Source organism: Hyla sarda, chromosome 6 (genome assembly GCF_029499605.1).
Source record: "Hyla sarda isolate aHylSar1 chromosome 6, aHylSar1.hap1, whole genome shotgun sequence".
NCBI classification, from domain to species: Eukaryota; Metazoa; Chordata; class Amphibia; order Anura; family Hylidae; genus Hyla; species Hyla sarda.
The window spans coordinates 52,085,555-52,106,387 of record NC_079194.1 but is presented as its reverse complement, the minus strand read 5'-3'; the positions used below and the strand labels follow the sequence as shown (position 1 = coordinate 52,106,387).

General features: G+C 44.5%; 1 protein-coding gene across 1 annotated transcript in view; it reads left to right on the top strand.

Moving 5' to 3' along the window:
- Positions 1-2,386: 2,386 nt before the first annotated feature.
- LOC130277433 (uncharacterized) overlaps positions 2,387-20,833 on the top strand; it is a 37,143-nt gene continuing 18,696 nt past the window's right edge. Inside the window, exons 1-2 of the mRNA XM_056528103.1 lie at positions 2,387-2,805; positions 5,287-5,338. Coding sequence (XP_056384078.1) covers positions 2,387-2,805; positions 5,287-5,338 — 471 coding nt within the window. The remainder of the gene's footprint in view (positions 2,806-5,286; positions 5,339-20,833) is intronic.

Below are 20,833 nucleotides of genomic sequence, written 5' to 3'. Positions count from 1 at the left end.
GGGTGAAGTTACTGCATGCTAATGAAGCCACGCGGTGGCCAGTGACTGCACAATTTTACATGGGATGCCACAGTTTCTCCAGAAAATCCTGCAGCCATATTGGCGACCACATACGAGCATGGCAGCACCTGCATTTGGTAACTCTACTGCGAGAATGTTCCCTAAGGGTGCTCTTACATTTTCAGGCTCTGCTCAGGTTTTGTGATGCAATTTTAAACCCAAAACCAGGTGTGAACCATAATAAAGGAGACAAGTATAATATTGCTTCTTTTCTTTTTAAATTCACTCTTGGATTTAGCTTCAAAATTGCATTATAAAAAATTAGAATCTAAAAATGTCACACCCCTAACCACACTCATACCCCTAACCATGACCTCATTCACACCCTTAATATGCCTACAGAATGGGAATACCTCTGAACAGCAATAATGTTGTCAGTCTGTCAAGTTTAGGAGGACGTCCTATACTGACAAACTGACAACAACCCCCATCATTACCACTACAGACCATATAAGTGATTACATACAGTTACATCAGGGGACTGACAACAACCCCCATCATTACCACTACAGACCATATAAGTGATTACATACAGTTACATCAGGGGACTGACAACAACCCCCATCATTACCAATACAGACCATATAAGTGATTACATATAGTTATATCAGGTGACTGACAACAACCCCCATCATTACCACTACAGACCATATAAGTGATTACATACAGTTACATCAGGGGACTGACAACAACCCCCATCATTACCACTACAGGTCATATAAGAGATTACATACAGTTATATCAGGTGACTGACAACAACCCCCATCATTACCACTACAGATCATATAAGAGATTACATACAGTTATATCAGGTGACTGACAACAACCCCCATCATTACCACTACAGGTCATATAAGAGATTACATACAGTTATATCAGGTGACTGACAACAACCCCCATCATTACCACTACAGATCATATAAGAGATTACATACAGTTATATCAGGTGACTGACAACAACCCCCATCATTACCACTACAGACCATATAAGAGATTACATACAGTTATATCAGGTGACTGACAACAACCCCCATCATTACCACTACAGATCATATAAGTGATTACATACAGTTATATCAGGTGACTGACAACAACCCCCATCATTACCACTACAGATCATATAAGAGATTACATACAGTTATATCAGGGGACTGACAACAACCCCCCTCATTACCACTACAGACCATATAAGAGATTACATACAGTTATATTAGGCAGCGGCAGTGTCTCCCATATTAGGCAGCAACAGTGTCCTCCAATATTAGACAGCAGGAGTCCCCCATAGTAGCCAGCGGCACTGCCCCCCCCCCCCCATATTAGGCAGCGACAGTGTCCTCCCATATTAGGCAGCAGGAGTCCCCCAGCAGGAGCCTTCGGCTGTCCGGGCATGCTGGGAGTTGTAGTTTTGCAACAGCTGGAGGCACCCCTAGTTGGGAAACACAAATTTCCCTGTCGTCCCTCAGCAGCACAATATGGGGTGTTTCCGCCCCTGTGAGCTAATAGGACAGGGGATTTTTTTTTATTAAATCAAACAAAAAAACCTATAGGCACCTCCCCCTTTGCCTATATAAATGCCCACTACACCACAGGATAGTGAGTTTTTATTTTCTGTCCTGATGTGAGCGTGGACGTCAGGCTGGCCCCTTTAAGGGGTAGTCCAGTGCTGAAAAACGTATCTCTTATCCTAAGTTAAGCGATAAGTTTCTGATTGCGGGGGCGATCTCCTGTACGGGGCTCCTGCTCGCTGACCAGATAGCGGGCGTCGACCACCGCTCCAAGAGGCGGCCGACACGCCCCCTCAATAATGGGTTTTCTGGGTGGATGATACACTCCTGGAGCTTAAGAAGTCGGAATGGGTAAATCCTGAAAAAGCTCCAATTTTGAGCAGGCTTTTTAAAACGCTTTGTCCTCTGTACCCATCCAAGTCTAAGGATTGGATTAACCGCCTAAAATCCTTCAAATATATAAATTTAGGTTTGGACTAGGGATCAACCTATATCGTTTTTTTAGGGCCGATTCTGTGGAGGTTAGGGCCGATAGCCGATAACTTATACCGATATTCCGGGGTGTGGTGCGGTGTGGTGGGGGCAGTGCGGGGCATTATCGGATTATCGGCAAGGTAATTGCCGATACCGATAATGTCCAAAATCGGGAATATCGGCCGATAATATCAGCCAAACCGATAATCGGTCGATCCCTAGTTTGGACTACCTTTATGATGCCAACTGCCAGCAGGTTAAACTGTCCTCCGCAACATGTCCCTCTCCTCTGCTGCTAGAAGGGCTCTATGGCCCTAGCCTGGTGATAACTCTTCTAAGTATACGTTATGCAACTTAGAGGAAGTTGTTTGGATCTGAATTGGATACAATTATGGAGGAACTCTCTGACAAGAAAGGGAAGAGTCTTCCCTTATCCAACAGATTCTTTCGAGGCCGTTATAATCAACATAGGCGTGACCGTTCCCTACAGAGATCCAGACAAAACAAGGGATCAGAATTATACCGTACCTAGAAGATTGGCTGATTCTAGCAAGATCCCAGGAAGAACTCCATCTCCACACCAGTCTGTCTTTAGGATTACTTCACAAGCTCGGATGGGTGGTAAATATGGAAAAGCCCCATTTAATTCCAGACAAGTTAAGAACTTTTCTGGGGTTCTGCCTAGATTCCCACAGTATGAGAATTTTTCTATCTCCTGCAAGAAAGGATATCCAAGGGATATCATCTCCTTTGTATCCCTCGCAGGGTATCCCTGAGGACACTCATGAGATTTCGAGGTCTCCTATCATCCTCAGCAGAAGCAGTCCCATGGGCATTGTGACATATGAGACCCCTACAAGCAGAAGTTCTGCCATCCTGGGACAGGAAGATTTCCTCCCTGGACTCTATCCTCTACACTTTCTCCCTCAGTTCGCAGGTCCCTGAGGTGGTGGGCTGTACCCCGGGATGGGATGTCCCTTCTAGAACCATGTTGGTTAGTCTTGACAACAGACGCTTCAGAGTCCGGATGGGGTGCTCATCTTCTAGGCAGGAAGGCGGCTGGGAAATGGAGTCCAGAAGAACTACTTCTATCTTCCAATATCAAGGAACTGAGAGCAATCTACTGTGCACTCCTTCAAAAAATTCTTTTCACACTTTGCGTTTTTCAGTTTGCCATTTTTTAAAAACCTTTTGGTGTCTTTTCACTCTGTTTTAGCTCCTTGGCAGTTTTGCAAAGTCACTGTATGTTTATCCTATGGCGTTTTTTTCCCTGAAATCGTGGCATTTTCCTCCCATAGAAGCCTATGGGAGTAAAAAAATGCCAAGAAAAATGACATGTGAGTTTTAACTTTGGCGTTTTTGTCAGCGGTTTATTTATTTTTTTTTGGACTTTAGAGATACCTTTTTAAATAAAATTTCATAGGGTACCATTAAAAAAATATTAAAAAAGATACAGTAGTGATGGAAAAAAATTGTATTTAACAAAATGTATCTTTTTTATAACCAAATTTTTATTCATTTCTAAACAGGGATCAATTTATGTGGGCGGGAAGGGCACTAAAAATGTAGCTGACAATAATAAAAACGTAGTGTCTGTGTGTTTGTCACTTTTTTTTCTTTATTTTTACATTTTTTAGGTAGTACTACTACTCCCAGCATGGAACACACTGTTCCATGATGGGAGTAGTAGTTCCTGTACTAATAGACAGATCGTCCCAGGTATCACTTCTGACACCTATTCATATTGTGATTGGACAGATGGTTCCAGCCAATCACAACTCTCTGTGGGAAATATGAATAGGTGTATATAAACGTCAGTGCAGGGGACCATAGAAGAGCGGCCGCCCGCATCTATACATTATACAGGAGGATCACAGTGGGTGTCAGGAGTGACACCCGGGGCGATCTGTCTATTAGTACAGGAACTACTACTCCCATCATGGAACAGTGTGTTCCATGCTGGGAGTAGTAGTACTACATATAAAATATAAAAAAAGTGAAAAACACACACACTAAATTTTCATTATTATCGGCTACATTTTTAGTGCCCTGCCCTCCCATATAAATTGATCCCTGTATAAAAATGTATTAAAATTTCGCTATAAAAAATTTAAATTTTGTTAAATAAATGATGTGGCCAAACACAGGAAAATGCTGTGGCGTTTTTTCTAGCGTTTTTTTTTGGGCCACAAAAAAACCAAGTGGAAACTTAGCCTCAATCTGTCAGCATGGAGGTTGGTAGGTCCCTATTGAAAACCAGAGGCGACTAACAGGACTTACAGCACAGTTAGATGAATTTTTCACAAGTGGTGTGCTGTCAAGAAGATTAACCCCTCCTTCTGTTCCATCAATTCTGGAATTCCTATAGGATGGATTTGACAAAGGCCTTTCTCCTTACTCTATCAAGGTACAGTTAGGAGCTTTATCAGCGTTCCTTCACAGACGCCTCACTCATGAGTCGGTAGCCAAATCCTTTATTAAAGCCATCACCAGAATTCATCCAAGATCTGTAAAACCTGTTGCCCCATGGGATTTGGCATTAGTTCTGCAAAAACTTTGTGCTCAACCCTTTGAACCCTTAAAGGAAGTTGAACTTAGGTTCCTCACTCTTAAAGGGTACCTCTCATAAAAAAAAACTTTTGATATATTATAGATTAATGTAGGCAGAATAACTTTACAATTGCATATTATTAAAAAAAATATGCTTCTTTCTATTTAATTTTCCACTTTGAAGAAATGACCACTAGGGGTCTCCCTACCAGTCCTGGCAGCAAGCATTTCAGACTCATGCTGGAGTCCTAAACACTATGAGCTGCCAGTCTGCTTTGTTCACAAAGGAGAACACTCAGAGCTGCCAGCCTGCTTTGTTCACAGCCTGTTTGGCTGTGAACAAAGCTGGCTGGCAGCTCTGAGTGTTTAGGACTCCAGCATGAGTCAGAAATGCTTGCTGACAGGACTGATCGGGAAAAATACAATAGAAAGAAGCATATTTTTCATTAACATGCTATTGGAAAGTTATTCAACATTCATTAATCTAAAATATATCAAAAGTTTATTTGATGAGAGGTACCCTTTAAACTGGTCTTGTTGTTTGCTGTTACTACTGCCAAGAGGGTTAGTGAACTTCAAGCTTTGGCTTCAGTAAACCTTATACCACTTTCTTACCTGGCAAAGTCCTTCTGAGATTCCTTCCTTCTTTCATGCCTAAAGTTGCTTCCTTTGAAATCAAGTAATTTCTCTTCCACAGTTTTCTCCTGAATCTGGATCTTCTCAGTGGGATTTTTCTACCCTTAGATTTGGTAAGATGTTTAAAAATGTATTTGGAAAGAACTTAATCCTTTCAAAAGTCTGAAAACCTTCTTATTTTACATCATGGTCCAAAGAAGGGTTCTAAAGCATCAAAACCTTCCATTTCCTGGTGGATTTGTGATTGTATTAATCTGTGTTACACTTCTAAGGGTTTGACTGCACCAGAGTTCACTAGAGCACACTCTACAAGGTCTATTTCAACCTCTCGGGCTGAACGTAATTTTGTCCCTTTGGAACATATCTGTCATTCTGCAGCATGGAGTACACCATTCGCTTTTCTAAAACACTATAAAGTTGATGCTTTTCTATCTAGTGAAACTATTTTGGCTGGAACTATTCTGAATTCTGCATGGCAGGTGAGCCCTCCCTAGGAGTTATACTTGCTAAATCCCCATATTGTGCTGCTGAGGGATGACAGGGAAGACTACATTTTGTTTGTTAATTCGTTTTCCCTCAGTCTCCTCAGCAGCACAAGCTTCCATCCCTTTATACTTACCATTTTTGTTACTTTAAAATGTACTCACTGTCCTGTTGTGTAGTGGGCATTTAAATAGGCAAAGGGGGAGGTGCCTATAGGTTTTTTGTTTGATTTCATTGAAAAAAAACCCTGTCCTATCAGCTCACAGGGGCAGAAACACCCCATATTGTGCTACTGAGGAGACTAAGGGAAAACAAATTAACAAACAAAATTTAGTCATATATGGGTTATCCTCTCCTTCCTTTTTTCTGCTCTTGATTTCTGCTCTTGTTCTCCTTATATATGGACATTCTATAGCAGCGGCTGTCCGGGCATGCTGGGAGTTGTAGTTTTGCAACAGCTGGAGGTACACTGGTTGGAAACACTGATATATGGGTTCATCTGCTCCTTCCTTGCTTCATACTGTGATGTGAACAGCTGGTTTTCTGGTCCTGACACTCATTCATATCACCTCACAGCCTCCTGCTGTGCTGCTGTGGGGGCAACCTCTGGGGCAACCTCTGTGCATTCTCCCACCATCACCAACATTACCTGTAATTTATTAATTGTAGCAAAACAACTACAAATGACTAACTAACAAATTAGCTTTATAGTTACACTAGCCATACCATATTAGTCACAATAATGCATTTTTTTTCATTTTTTTTCATTTTTGTACCATAAGAAGATTTTTTTTAGTTGCTGCCTTCTGAGAGTCATCATTTTTATTTTAGTTGCATAATTACATTTTGGGATTTTTCTTTCGCCACTTACCAGGCAGTAAAAATTGCAAGTCACTTTATTATATAAGTTGTTACTATTGCAGTGGTCTTGCTGAACTATTTAAGGATAAATAAAAACATTTTAAAAAAAGCACATTTTTTTTTTTTTTTGGGAGTGGCTTATTTTATTTATTTATTTTTATTAAACTTTTTATTATTTATTATTATTTAATTCCCCTGGCTACCATTGTAACCTATTTGCTTACTGTGGTCATGTGACAAAGCACTATTGAGATGACAGAGGAAGCCCCATCCTTTTGACATACACCTTGGATGTCATTGTCCTATTGGATCATCGTAGTGCCATAAAGGGGTTATCTGACACTAGGGTAAAAAATAAAAACCTCTGTGGATGATGTCCTTACGGCTTACGATGACCTCAATACTGTTTTCATGGTCAATTGCAGGTACTGATGCCCCCTGGAGACCTTTGATCCACCTGGTCTTACACACTGGACCACCTGCTTTTGCAGTGCTGTTCGTGGCCCTGTACCTACATACCCCATAATCCCTATCATTGATACACTAAGTATGGTAAATTGGCACGAGACATACTTGACCAATCCCGGCAGAGCACGCCCAAGTAAAATGCAGCTAAAACAGGCTAAAAAAACAGGACCCGACTGTCATCAGTAAAAAAAGAACTACAATTCTTCCAACGGGCAGAACAAAATGGTGAACACTGCTGCTCCTTCTGATGTATATCTCTTAATATGCAGCTAATCAGATGTAATTGCAATTGGCCAGATAACCCATTTAAAGGGGCACTCCAATACTTTAAACTTCCCCCTTATCCATGCACTGTCCATGGACAATGCATGGAGCGTGTGACGACCCCATCACTCTATGCACAGAGATTACGGGAGGGAGGGTCTTAGCGGTCGGACCCCCCGTGATCAGACACTCATCCCCTATCCTGTAGTTTGGGGATAAGTTTTAAAGTACCTGAGCACCCCTCAAAACTAAAGACATTTTATTACGTACATGTACGGCGTGGTACACCAAGGGGTTAACGCTAATGCAAGTGACTTTTCTAACTTTGAAGATTTTTTGGCAGCATTATTGCATTTTTTCACAAGTACATCACAACATCTCGTCACCTACTGCATAGGAGGTGGAATGAGTTGCTTCCCCTCCCGCCTTCACGATTAGATCACTGCCGCAGGCTTCGTAATCGTGAATCATTCTGGATTTTTATGCTGAATACTCGTGTACCTTGTCGACTAAATTAGAAAGTGGATCTTATAGGACAGCGATAGTAATGTGTCCTGTTTTGCTACATGTGTATACATTTATATGATGTTACTACCCTCTATAACATTGCCTTGGGATGCATTGATAACTGCATACTTATCTTTCCCCAATCTCATGACTCAATCCAAGGAAGATGATGGGGGATAATGGATTTGTAAACCAATTGTTGAAGCAATGTTGTATGCTCTTGCTAAGGGCCATGTGAAATGCCCCATCAGTCCATTTGTCCTGTATTTTGTTATAGATTTTACAACTATTAGATAAAGCAAAGTGATTTTATTTCTCCGTGAAGAAGTAAAGAGACTGCACTCACCATTGGCAACGGAGCTTTAATGCAGCATGCCAGGTAACAAGCAGGTGGAGGCAGGGAGGCGGGGAGCGTACACCAGGACAGACTGTTTCACGCCGGAAACGGCGCTTCTTCAAGATGGTACAGTTGTCCCTCAACATACGATGGTAATCCGTTCCAAAGGGACCATCGTTTGTTGAAACCATCGTATGTTGAGGGATCCGTGTCAATGTAAAGTATAGGACAGTGGTCTACAACCTGCGGACCTCCAGATGTTGCAAAACTACAACACCCAGCATGCCCGGACAGCCAACGGCTGTCCGGGCATGCTGGGTGTTGTAGTTTTGCAACATCTGGAGGTCCGCAGGTTGTAGACCACTGTTAGAGAAAGTTGTACTCACCTGTCCCCGCCACTCCGGACCGTCACCACTCGTCACCGCTGCCCGGGATGTCGCCGTCCATCGCTGTCGCCGCGTCCCGGAGGTGTCCCCGACGCTCCGGCAAGGCCTCTGCTTCCCCGGCAACCGCGCGCTCCGTCGCCGCCATCACGTCGCTACGCACGCCGCTCCTATTGGATGACGGGACGGCGTGCTCAGCGACGTGATGACGACGATGAAAAGCGCCGACGATGGAGGGGATCCCAAAGAGGATGTGCTGGAGCCCCGAGGACAGGTAAGTGATCGTCAGCGGAGCTCACGAGGCACCGTAAACGGCTATCCAGTGGCAGCTGAAGCAGTCTGCGCTGCCGGATAGCCGTTTATGCGATGGCCCCGACATACAAAAGCATCGTATTTTGATGCTGCCTCTGCCAATCGTATGTTGAAATGATCGTATGTCAGGGCCATCGTAGGTCGGGGGGTCACTGTATATGATTTTATTTCTCCTATGTTGAACACTGGAACTGTTTACCCCTGGATTGTCTGCAGTGCTTTCTGGGAAATAGCTGGACTACACATTGGCCCTAATCTACTCAGAGTGTTGTGTAGGTTTCTTTGTGGGTTTTAATTCCCTACAATTTATTTTCCACGGTATTTACCAAGGTTTCCCTGCATTTTCCACTTTCCCTAAATTTAGCTTTTTTTTTTTTACACTTGCTCTGATCTGTAGGGTTTTCCTCAGCTCAAATCCACCACATTTTATGTGGAAACCTTGGTAAATATGTAGAGTTTTTGTGAAAATGTCGGTAACACGCCCCTTTCAGAGACCACACCCCTTTTCCTGGCAGCCACGCCCCTTTTTCAGGTTTTCTTAGCAAAATGGAGAGTTAGTCGGGGTTTTTTCAATTATGGCACAAAATCTGGCGCAAAATCTGGCGCAGACAGAATTTCTGGCGCAATGCGACAGAATCTGGCTCACAACCCGACAAAACATGTCGGGTTTGCAATAGTAAATGAGGGCCATTGTATTTTTAGGCCTGTAAGTTTTAACTTTGTTGTGGATAAAATGTTTGAAGGTTTTCTAAGACTTGAGTACCTCAATGGTAATAAACATGTAACTGTGTATCAGCATGAGTTTATTAGGGATTGGACGTGTCAAAGGTTGTCTATGTGGTCCGTTGGCTTTCACCCTTCAACCCTTGTATCTGGATCTATACTCCACTGCAGAGGGCCACCAGGTCGCTACCTCTGAGGCTATGTTTACACGGCGTCATTTCCCTGAAATATTCAGCTTGGAAATTCCGCTGCAGTAGAGTACCATTCATTTCAATGGGATTCTGCTGCACCGTGCACATTTGGCAATGAACCTGTTGATTGTTTCTGCAGATTCCGCTTGGAAATGCATTGCTGTCTTTGAAGACAGCGCATTTCTGAGCGGTCCTAGAGCAGATGGAACAAGCAAATGTGTAAAATATTGTAGAAAGAACAAATGCGGAGCACTCACCAGGTACTTGATTCGACGCGAGAACGGTCCATCGCCAGCATGTATACCCCCGCATTTGTTCCACCTCGCTCCCCTGTCTGTAAGCCCGCTTTCACTATTCCAGTGAAATAAAGAAGCCCCTGTTTCAAGTACCTGGTGAGTGCTCCGCATTTGTTCTTTCTACAATATTGAGCTGCACTATACCATACAGCGTGTACAGCACCAGACAGGCTAGAGGATTGACTCCTAGGGATAGCGTCTATACCTCCGGTCAGGTGTCAAGGCTCGAACAGCAGTAGGTAGCTGGTGCCGGGACCACTCCTCTTTCTACACAAATGTTTAAAATGTCCACCCGTTTCAAACTTGAGAGTGTTCCCGGTATGGGTGCCAGCTGGCTTTGGGGCCAGTCAGAGAGCGGTGTGAGGCACAAAAGGGTCAAGCAGAAGAGTAATCTTGGTCCCATCCAAGGTCTGACCTGGAAGAGTACGTTTGTGGTCACAGACAGGCAAACAGGTCAAAGCAGGCAGCACAGGTTACTACTAGTGAGAGACTGGCCAAGTTCAAATGCAGGAGACACAGAGTGGTACAAGGTGACATGGAGGAACAGGTTAGGTTCACATCTGCATTGGATCTTTGTTCAGGATCAGTCGGCGCTAGGACTGCATGGAAAATACTTTGACTGGGTTCACACTTCGGAATCCAGCCAGAGATTCCAAGTGCGACCAGCGACAACTAAATCAAGTCAACGGAAGTCAACAGAAATTGCCGTCCCCATAGACAGCAATGTCTGCGGAGCAGAAATCCGCCAGAACATTGAACAAGTACCATGTTCTGGCAGAATTTTTTGAGCGGATTTTCTCCTAGTAAGCCTATTACTAGCAATGGGACTCTGCTGCACCTGAATTTCCGAGCAGAATTTCAAAATGGAATATAATGTAAACCCGGCCTTAGGCTATGTTCACACAGTGGAATTTCCAAGAAGCATTCCGTGGGAATATTCAGCTCGGATATTTTGCTAAATATACTACACATTGGCCCTGATTTACTAAGAGTGGAGTGTAGGTTTTGTTGTGTTTTTTGCCATTCTGACCTTTTTTTTCCCATGGTATTTACTAATTTACTCTGCTTTCGGAAACTTTATAAATGTTTTAAAGAGTAGGGTTTTCGTCCCAGAAAATTCACATGATTTTCAGAGTGTTTTTCATAAAAGATGAGTGATTTTGGATGAAATGTAGGGAACACTCCCCTTTTCCCAAAAACCTCGCCCATTTTGTAGTTTTTTTTTTCACTCTGAGTGTTTCTGATTCTGTCGGGTTTTTTCTGTCGCACATTCAGAATTTACACATAATTTAGGTGCACAACCTGACAAAAAGAGTCGGAATGCTATTAGTAAATGAGGGCCATCATGTGCAATGGGATTCTGCTGTCCCATTCACACAGAGGAATTTCCGCAGCGGATGTTCCACAATGGAAATTCTGCCACTGAAATTCCGTATTCCACAATATTCAGTATTCCTCAATATTCCGTTCAGCGCCCCATTGATATTAATGGAATTCTGAATTTGAGCGGAATCTGTGTTTTGAAAAGTCCGCAAATCTGCAGAAAATCTGCATTCTGTTTTTCTCCATGGAATTTGAGTGAAAAATCAGAATTGCTGCCGTGTGAACATAGCCTTTGTGTAAAAGGGCCCTATTTGGGAGGAGGATTGAGGAAAAGTGTAAATTATGTTTATGAAAAAAAAAAATGGGTACATAACATTTTTTAAAGGGGTACTACTGTGCTGACAACTTATCCCCTATCTAAAGGATAAGGGTAAAAGTTGCCTGATCGCGCAGGGTCCAGCCGCTGGGGAACATCCGCTCCGGGTCTGATGACGGGGCCGGTGATCGTGACAGCTGTCTCGTCCCCTGCCATAGACTTACATTGAGGGGGCGGAGCGTGACGTCATATGGGGGCAGAGCTGTGATGTCACGATACTCCGGCCCTGTGATCGGCAGTCATCAGACCCGGAGCGATGTTCGCTCCGGGGCCTGATGAGAGCGGGGTGCTGCACGCGAGATCGCGGGGGTCCCCAGCGGTGGGACCCCACTCGATCAAGCAACTTATCCCCTATCCTTTAGATAGGGGATAAGTTGTCAGCACGGTAGTACCCCTTTAAATATACGTTTTGCACATGTTCGTTTACTTCTTCATTAAAGGGGTACTCCGGCGCTTAGACGTCTTATCCCGCCACTGGGGACCGCACCCCGCCGCACCCCGTTAAAATCAATCCTCAGAGCATGTTCGCTCCGGGTCTGACTACTGTCAATCACGGGTCCGGAGCATTGTGACGTCACAGCTCCGCCCCTGCGATCAGGCATCTTATCCCCTATACTTTGGATAGGGGATAAGACGTCTAAGCGCCGGAGTGCCCCTTTAAACTTACATAAATTTTCCAGGCCTGATATATTGACATTTTATTTTCTCACCTAGTGTAGAGCTAAAAATGATAGGTGTGTGACTTCTCATTAGGGCTCGTGTCCTTTCATTGTTAAAAGCTGGCACATGCCTTGGCTTCTGACTGGTGGAGCCATTATAATGGGACAGGCGCAGCACCCGTGCTCATTTGTCTAATTGGAGACCCACTGTCATTGTTTTTTTTTTTTTTTTTAAGCAATGTGATGGATGTCGAGTTTAGCCATTTATGTTCATTTCTTGGCTTTAACCGGATCAATGTTAGAAAAATGGAATGGCACCGTCCTTCTGAAAGGAATTTCATTATACTTACAGATCCACCTAAATAAAGTCGTCAGGCAATCGTAGCGTAATGTGCAACAATTAAAGGGGGGGGGGGGGTTAAAAAAATATATATATAAAGAATTAAACATTATTTTACCATCTGAATAACCAAAATGAAAAACACCATCCCCCTGTGTTTAATCAGCGGGAGTACCATGTTGCCATGGTAACCAGTGTGCCTTGATGTCTTCACAAGCACCCCCAGCAACCTATATGAACCATGTAAGGACCTCCTGACCATTGCTTGAGAATCAATTGCTATTATCTCTAGCTCCTCTTATCTATTAGCCGCCTTCTCTACCCGGCTTTGGACTCTGCCTTTTGTCTTATCCCTTGGATTAGTTGACTTCTCTGTTGTCTCTCTGGTATAATTGACCCCTGGCCTAGACTTTTCACTCCTCCTCTGTGATCTCCTCGGGATTAGCTCTTTGAATATCATGATCGCTTCCTTCAGGGAACTTTCTTCTGGCTATTTGTACATTGTAGTCTCTCCCCTCTTCCATGGCCAGCACTCCGCTCCACCCATTCGGCCCAGGCATTTTTTAATTAGGAGGAGACTGCATATGGGTTTCCTCCTAACATTCTCCCAGCCCTCTGGCAGGGAGCACATGGTTGGTGTTCACACTGGTGTGGTGCTCTGTGGCGGCCATTGTTTCTGTGATGCTTTGTCTGTGGGGTGGTGTAACCCGGAGCTAGGGGCTTGGACGGGCAGCAGTGGGGCTGCCTTGCCACTGGGTTGTTCCCCCTGTGGGCTTGGTGTCTCGGAGACAGTGGTCGCCGCCCAGTGCTATGCCAGTGTTAGGTTAGGGACCCACTCTGACTAGGTGGCCTTGACGTGGCGAGTGGGCTTGTACTTTTTGATCAAAATGTATACAAACAACCTGTTAGTTTTTGAAATTGTGCTGAGAAGCAAGTAGATCAAACTACAAATGGTGGATGTGCGGCTTTTCTATGTTGTTTCTTCTGGCTAAGTCAATGGTCTTCAAACTGTAGGCCTCTAGCTGTTGCAAAACCACAACTCCCAACATGCCCGGACAGCCAACGGCTGTCCGGGCGTGCTGGGAGTTGTAGTTTTGTAACATCTGTAGGTCCACAGTTTCTAGATACACTTCAGATTAAATGTGGTTCCCCACTGTGCTTGCACCATCTCCTGCCCATGGCACTTCCATAGAATTGTCGAACACTCCTGTAGCTGCATCGATGCTGTTACGCCGAGCGCTCCGGGTCCCTGCTCCTCCCCGGGATAGGAAAACTTCTGATTATCTGCCCAGGCCGGCTCCCGTGTGTGGCTGCAGGCGGGGGCCGGCCAGAGCAAGTATAAACTAATACTGTATACTAAAAACCAGGGTGCCTCCAGCTGTTGTGAAACTACAACTCCCAGCACGGCAAAGGCTATCCAGGCATGCTGGGAGTTGTAGTTTTACAACCGCTGGAGGCCCCCTGGTTTTTAGTATACAGTATTAGTTATTAGCTGCTCTGGCCGGCCCCCACCTGCAGCCACACATGGGAGCAGGCCCAGGCAGATAATCATAGGTATTCCTATGCCGGACATCCCTGTGTCCCGAAAAATCTTTTCGGGACCTAAGGATGTCCGCCGGTCACTTACCATTCCCCGGCGGCGCGTGTCCTCCTGCGATCCTCCTTCGGTCCTCCTGCGGTCCGGTCCTCCGTCTCTATGGTTGTACGCATGGGACGTCAGTGACGTCCCGTGCCTACAACCATAGAGGCAGAGGAGCGCAGGACCAGGAGGACCGCAGGAGGGCGCACACCGACTGGGGCCTGGTGAGTGACCGGCCGTGCTATCTTAAGTGATCCGGTCACCGCTCCCCGGTTCCGGCACCTACTGCTATGGTCCATAGGCCATAGCAGTAGATGGTGACCCGGGCCGGAGGAGCGGGGATCGGAACACTGTAGGGGCAGATCAGTACAGACATGCAGCCTGCAGCCATACACTGTATATGGCTGGAAGCTGTATGTCTTTTGGGGGGAGTTGCCAATCTAATGTGGGGGGAGCTGCCTACTATTGTGGGGGAACTGCTGACCTAATGTGGGGGGAGCTGCCTACAAATGTGGGGGGAGCTGCCTACTATTGTGGGGGGAGCTGCCTACAAATGTGGGGGGAGCTGCCTACTATTGTGGGGGGAGCTGCCTACAAATGTGGGGGGAGCTGCCTACAAATGTGGGGGGAGCTGCCTACTATTGTGGGGGGAGCTGCCTACAAATGTGGGGGGAGCTGCCTACTATTGTGGGGGAAATGCTGACCTAATGTGGGGGAATTGCCTACAAATGTGGGGGGAACTGCCTACTATTGTGGGGGAACTGCTGACCTAATGTGGGGGGAGCTGCCTAAAAATGTGGGGGGAGCTGCCTACTAATGTGGGGGAGCTGCCTACTAATGTGGGCGAGCTGCCTACTAATGTGGGGTAACTGCTAACCTAATGTGGGTAACTCCCGACCTATTGTGGCGGAGCTGCCTACTATTGTGGGGGAACTGCCGACCTAATGTGGGGGAACTGCTGACCTAATGTGGGGGAGCTGGCAATCTAATGTGGGGGATCTGGCAACCTAATGTGGGGGAACTATACTGCCTACCTAATGTGGGGGGAACTATACTGCCTACCTAATGTGGGGGAACATGATGCCTACCTAATGTGGGGGGAACTACAAAGTACCGTACATCGCGGTAGGAGGGGTAGTCTTATATGGCAAGTATATCCCAAACTCTATATTTTAACTTTAAAAGTTGGGGGTCGTCTTATACGCCTAGTCGTCTTATACGCCGGCATATACGGTATATTGTATAGAAATGTATAGTACTTATCTTGTTCAGCGTCGCAGGACCTTCGGTCATGTGACCATGCTAGTAACCTCTATGGTATGTTGTAGGACCTTAGGAGGTCCTTGGGTCACGTGTTACCCACAAATCTCTGTAAAGGTGATTGACATCCGTTTGGACCAATTAGCGTTAGTCCAGTCCCTGCCCATATAAGGGAGCTGTGTCCAATTATCGCTCTCTTGGCTTGCTGCTCTCGTGGATGCCGGACTAACAGGACGGTGTGCTACGCAACTTTCAAAGACATGCTAGGCCTCAAAACCTACGGCCTCAGCAGAACCAAAAATCGGGAGTTTTACTCTAATCCCTACTAATGCTAGCGTGACTACTGGACCGCAACTAATTCCCCTAAATCCAGTGGAACAGTGCAATAGACTAAAGACTTTTAAAGCTAAAGTACCAACCATTGTCAATCTCCAAAAGGAAGCTGTTGTATTGATAAGAGACTGTTATGTTAGTGAAGTGTACAGAAAATCTTCAGTAAAGTTGGCGCTGTTTACAGAAGCTTTTCGGTTGTGGACAATCCATTATTACTCACTACCTCAAACCTATTATCATCTACCTCCCTATCGTTCCTGGGAAGGGCGGCAGTAGGAAAAGCTTTATTGAGGAGCCCTCACCCTGGCGTCACGAATAGCAAGGGTTAACAAGCACCCTTTAATACCCGCACAGCTACACTACCCATACCCTACATCCCCCAAGCTACCACATCTGCATCCAGGTTTAGTAAGAGCCAGATGGATTACATTGCCAAGGTGACAACATGCTCTGACCATGAAACTTACTGACACACCTCAAGTTATTGTTCTACCAGCGGACATTTATGATCTTGCTGATCTAGTTTCACAACATGGAAAGTATCAGCAGTCGTTCACTCAGTTACTTCAGAGAACATCCTCCTGCCTAGAATGCACCCGAATCTCCACCAGTTCTAGTGGTTTTTGCCACAGCGGTTTCTGCTGCCTTCTTTAACCCCTTAAGGACTCAGGGTTTTTCTGTTTTTGCACTTTTGTTTTTTCCTCCTCACTTTTTAAAAATCATAACCCTTTCAATTTTGCACCTACAGACTGGCTTTTTTTTTTGCGCTACAAATTCTACTTTGTAATGACAACAGTCATTTTACTCAAAAATCTACGGCGAAACAAAAAAAAAATCATTGTGCGACAAAATTGAAAAAAAAAACGCCAGTTTGTAATTTTGGGGGCTACTGTTTCTATGCAGCGCATTTTTCAGTAAAAATGACACCATATCTTTATTCTGTAGGTCCATACAATTAAAATGATACTCAACTATATAGGTTGGATTTTGTGTTACTTTTGGAAAAAATCATAACCACATGCACGAATATTAAAACGTTTAATGTCCTCTTCTGACCCCTATAACTTTTTTTATTTTTCTGCATACAGGGATGTTTGAGGGCTCATTTTCTGCACCGTGATCTGAAGTTTTTATTGGTAACATTCTTGTTTTGATCTAACTTTTTGATTGCTTTTTATTCATTTTTTTTATGGTATAAAAAGTGACAAAAAATACGCTATTTTGGACTCTGGAATTTTTTACGTGCACCCCATTGACCATGCTCATTTTTTGCGTCATGATCTGAAGTTTTTATCGGTACCATTTTTGTTTTGATCTGACTTTTTGATCGCTTTTTATGAAATTTTTTATGGTATAAAAAGTGACCAAAAATACACCATTTTGGACTTTGGAATTTTTTTTAACGTGTACGCCACTGACTGTGCGGTTTAATTAAACATATATTTTTATAGTTCGGACATTTATGCAAGCAGCGATACCACATATTCATTTTTAAATAGTTTTTTTTTAAATGGGAAAAGCGGGGTGATTCAAACTTTTATTAGGGAAGGGGTTAAATCACATTTATTCAATTTTTTTTTACACTTCTTTTTTTTTGCAATGTTATAGCCCCCATAGGGGACTATAGCTTGCAGTACATAGCATTGCATTGATCAGTGTCATTGGCGGTCGATTGCTCAAGCCTGGATCTCAGGCTTGGAGCAATCAATCGCCGATCGGACGCCGAGGAGGAAGGTAGCGACTGAGCTGCTGGTATGTGTTTTTTTTTACATTTTAGATGTGGCGATCAACTTTGATTGCCACGTCTAAGGGGTTAATACCGGACATCAACGCGATTGGTGATGTCCGGTATTAGCCACGGGTCCCGCCGGGACCGACCTGATATGATGCGGGGTCAGTGACCCCGCGTTATATCGCGGGCGCAGGGAGTACAGGTACTCCCTGCATCCTTAAGAGGTTAATTCACGCCAGTATTATGTGGTGTCCCAGCACCAAAGGCTGTCCTGTGGGCTGAAGATCTCCTCTCCTGCTGCACATATGTTGGGCCCACTAAGAGAGTCTGCTGTATTTCAAATGTTCAAGCACTTTATCATACGCTTTATTGTTTCTCATATGCACTGTTAAATATGTTATTTATGTGTGTTGTACCTTTAAAAGCAGAGGAGCAGTGTAAACCAGGTAACCCTGCCTGCCCAATAGGAACCCCTAAATTGTTCAGTATATAGTGTAGGGGGGGGGGGGGGGGAGTTGCCCCAGTTCTGGTTTAGTTCCAGTTGTATGCTGAGCTCAGGTGTGGAAAGCAGGAGAAGTTGTGTAGAGAACTCTGAGGGAAGCCTAAGAACAGACATTCTGCATGGGTTCTCCTGTACAATGGAAAGTCAAGCCTTGGCGGTGAAGGTAATTGGACCTTGTCAGAACCCTAGCCGGCGTGGAGAGTCTACAGTCTCTAATCTCGTTAGTATTAATCAAGTGGGTGAAAAGCACCATAAGTCCCAGCAAGGCAACAGGGCTCCCTACGGGTTACACTGCGCCCTTTCATCTGCTCCAAACTGTTGGCGTATAATACCATCTGCACCCTTGTCAGTAAAGACAGTTATCTGTAACCCGACGTCGGTGTGTTTCTTACTCCCCGTGTCTGGCCCAGGAGAAGCTGTCTCCACCTTGGACCTATAGTCTAATGGTGCCCTGGCATCACAAAGTGATTAGGAATTCCCCCAGGTCATCACAATTACAGATCTTCTGGGCACCCGTTGAAGTCAAGGGGTAGCAGAATCTGCTGTGGATTTCCAGCAGTGTCAGATCCACAGCGGATGCAGCACATGTGAATACACCTTCCGTCATCTAGCATGGGGCCCATTCCACATCTTTTATCTCCTCACCAATATAGTGGAGACTATAAGACTTGTTGGGTTTATTGATCAAGTGCTCAAACCGTTATGAACACCCTTCTCCTCTTACAAGGCCAAGATTGCCTATAGGATCTCTGTGCTCTCTGGAGAGACATTAGCCATTGACATCTTCTCTTCAGGAACGTAATGACCCATCTGTCTGCTCATCGCCTGCTTCCTGATAACCCTACAAAGGGTGTTTGACTGTCCCCTCTGCAATGTTTTTGTTTGAAACAAGGTTTCTCCTCCATTAGGGCAATTTGCTAAAAGGCTTTGTACCCTGGCTACCATCTTATGTTTGTAAATAATTTGGTGGCTGCCTTCTGGGAAGGATTAACAGGCCATATTGAAGATAAACCGGATGGTCATGATATTTCCCCTTCTTTAGACAACCTCATCTCCTGCTTCATTTGTAAATACAAAAAAAAGATAATTACTTAACACATAAGCATACCAATTATAACTACTACAGTAAATATTAATGTTAAAGCTTTAAGAAACATTCTTTTTTTTTGGGCAGCCTTTAAAATTCATGGCTTCAATGTCAAATTATGGGGGGGTGGGTACTTGCATGACCCCCACCATCAGCTGTTTGAAGGGACAACAGTGTTTGTACAAGGCAATTGCCTCTACAATGTTTACATAGGCTGCAAGCGGGTTCATACTTTTCGCAGTGATGGCACAAAGTATTTCAGCCTTTTCTCGTTGAAGTGAACAGGACAATATTGATGACCTTTTAATTTTATTTTTATATTCCAAGAATAACAACTATTTTATATTCTCATTGGTGCAGCTGTATGAGAGCTTGTTTTTTGTGGGAACCATTTTGTGGACCACTGATCTGGCCCTTTTACTAAATGACTGCCAATCAAACTTTCCCTATTCCTCAAGTTGGTCACATGGTTTAAGAGCTGGACCAACAGGAAATGTATATTGAAAAAAAAGCTTCTAGTATGGGGACTTTTAACTCTATCTGTAGGAACTGCAGGACACTGGGTTGTGATGTCCGGTGGTGCTGCTATGTTGGTTTGCTGTGGCTGGTTGTGGGTCTTTTGAGCTGATCGTCACAAGAGGAGGTACAGGCACTAACACTGTTACGCTGCTCCACTTTGCTGAGTGTAAGGAACCTTGGGGAGGTGTTAGAAGGCTGAGGTTTGATGCCAAACAGAAGGTGCATAGACAGCCCCATGAGATGTCATTGGAGGGTGCTGATGACCTATGTAGTGAGAAGTAGGCCTGGGGCTTGGACATCTAATTGGCTCTTTAGCAGCAGAGGTATAGGGGATATAGTTGGTGAACTGGAAGCCAGGAGATATGGTACAGACCATGCTGAAGCTGTACAAGTGAGTCACCTGTCCATGTCTCTGCAGCCACTGGGGTAGTAAGGAAGCCGAAAACAGCAGAATGGACTGTTTTACGCAACTTGTGTATCTCCCATTGACATTGATTGGAGTTACGGAGACATAGTAGCACAGCAATTTATGGTAGTTATGTAGTAACCAGAGTTAAGGTTCCCTGATGCCCTTTTTGGCACTACAGAGAGGAGATGGACAGATGGCCACATGTGTATGCTTTTTTTGTCACCCTATTGGTGTCCCCAGACATGATCACAGGCTGCGGATGGGTTGTCATGATTGTCAACTAGGGGTCTAAGGGCTCCAAGTCAGCACCTGTCATTATAATAATATCTTTAATACCGAAGAACTGCTGTTTGTATATTATAGCAGTAAGAGAATTACAGACCCAAGTCCCATAATATGCAAAAATAATAATAAAAGTTTATTTACAAAAAGTTCTATTAAATCCTGTCTTTCATCCTTTTATGGCTCATAATTCCTTTTGCAGTTTACTGAAGAGAAGGGGCGGTCCCTTGCTTGGCCTCACATCTCATGTGGGAACTTCCTCCCTTATTGCTGAGCTGATAACTGGCTGCTCTGTGCAGTGAGGCTCTGTGACACGCCCCCGGCTCACACAGCAGTTTTATTGAAAAGCCAGGAGCCTGCACAGAGCCCTGTTTGCCCCACT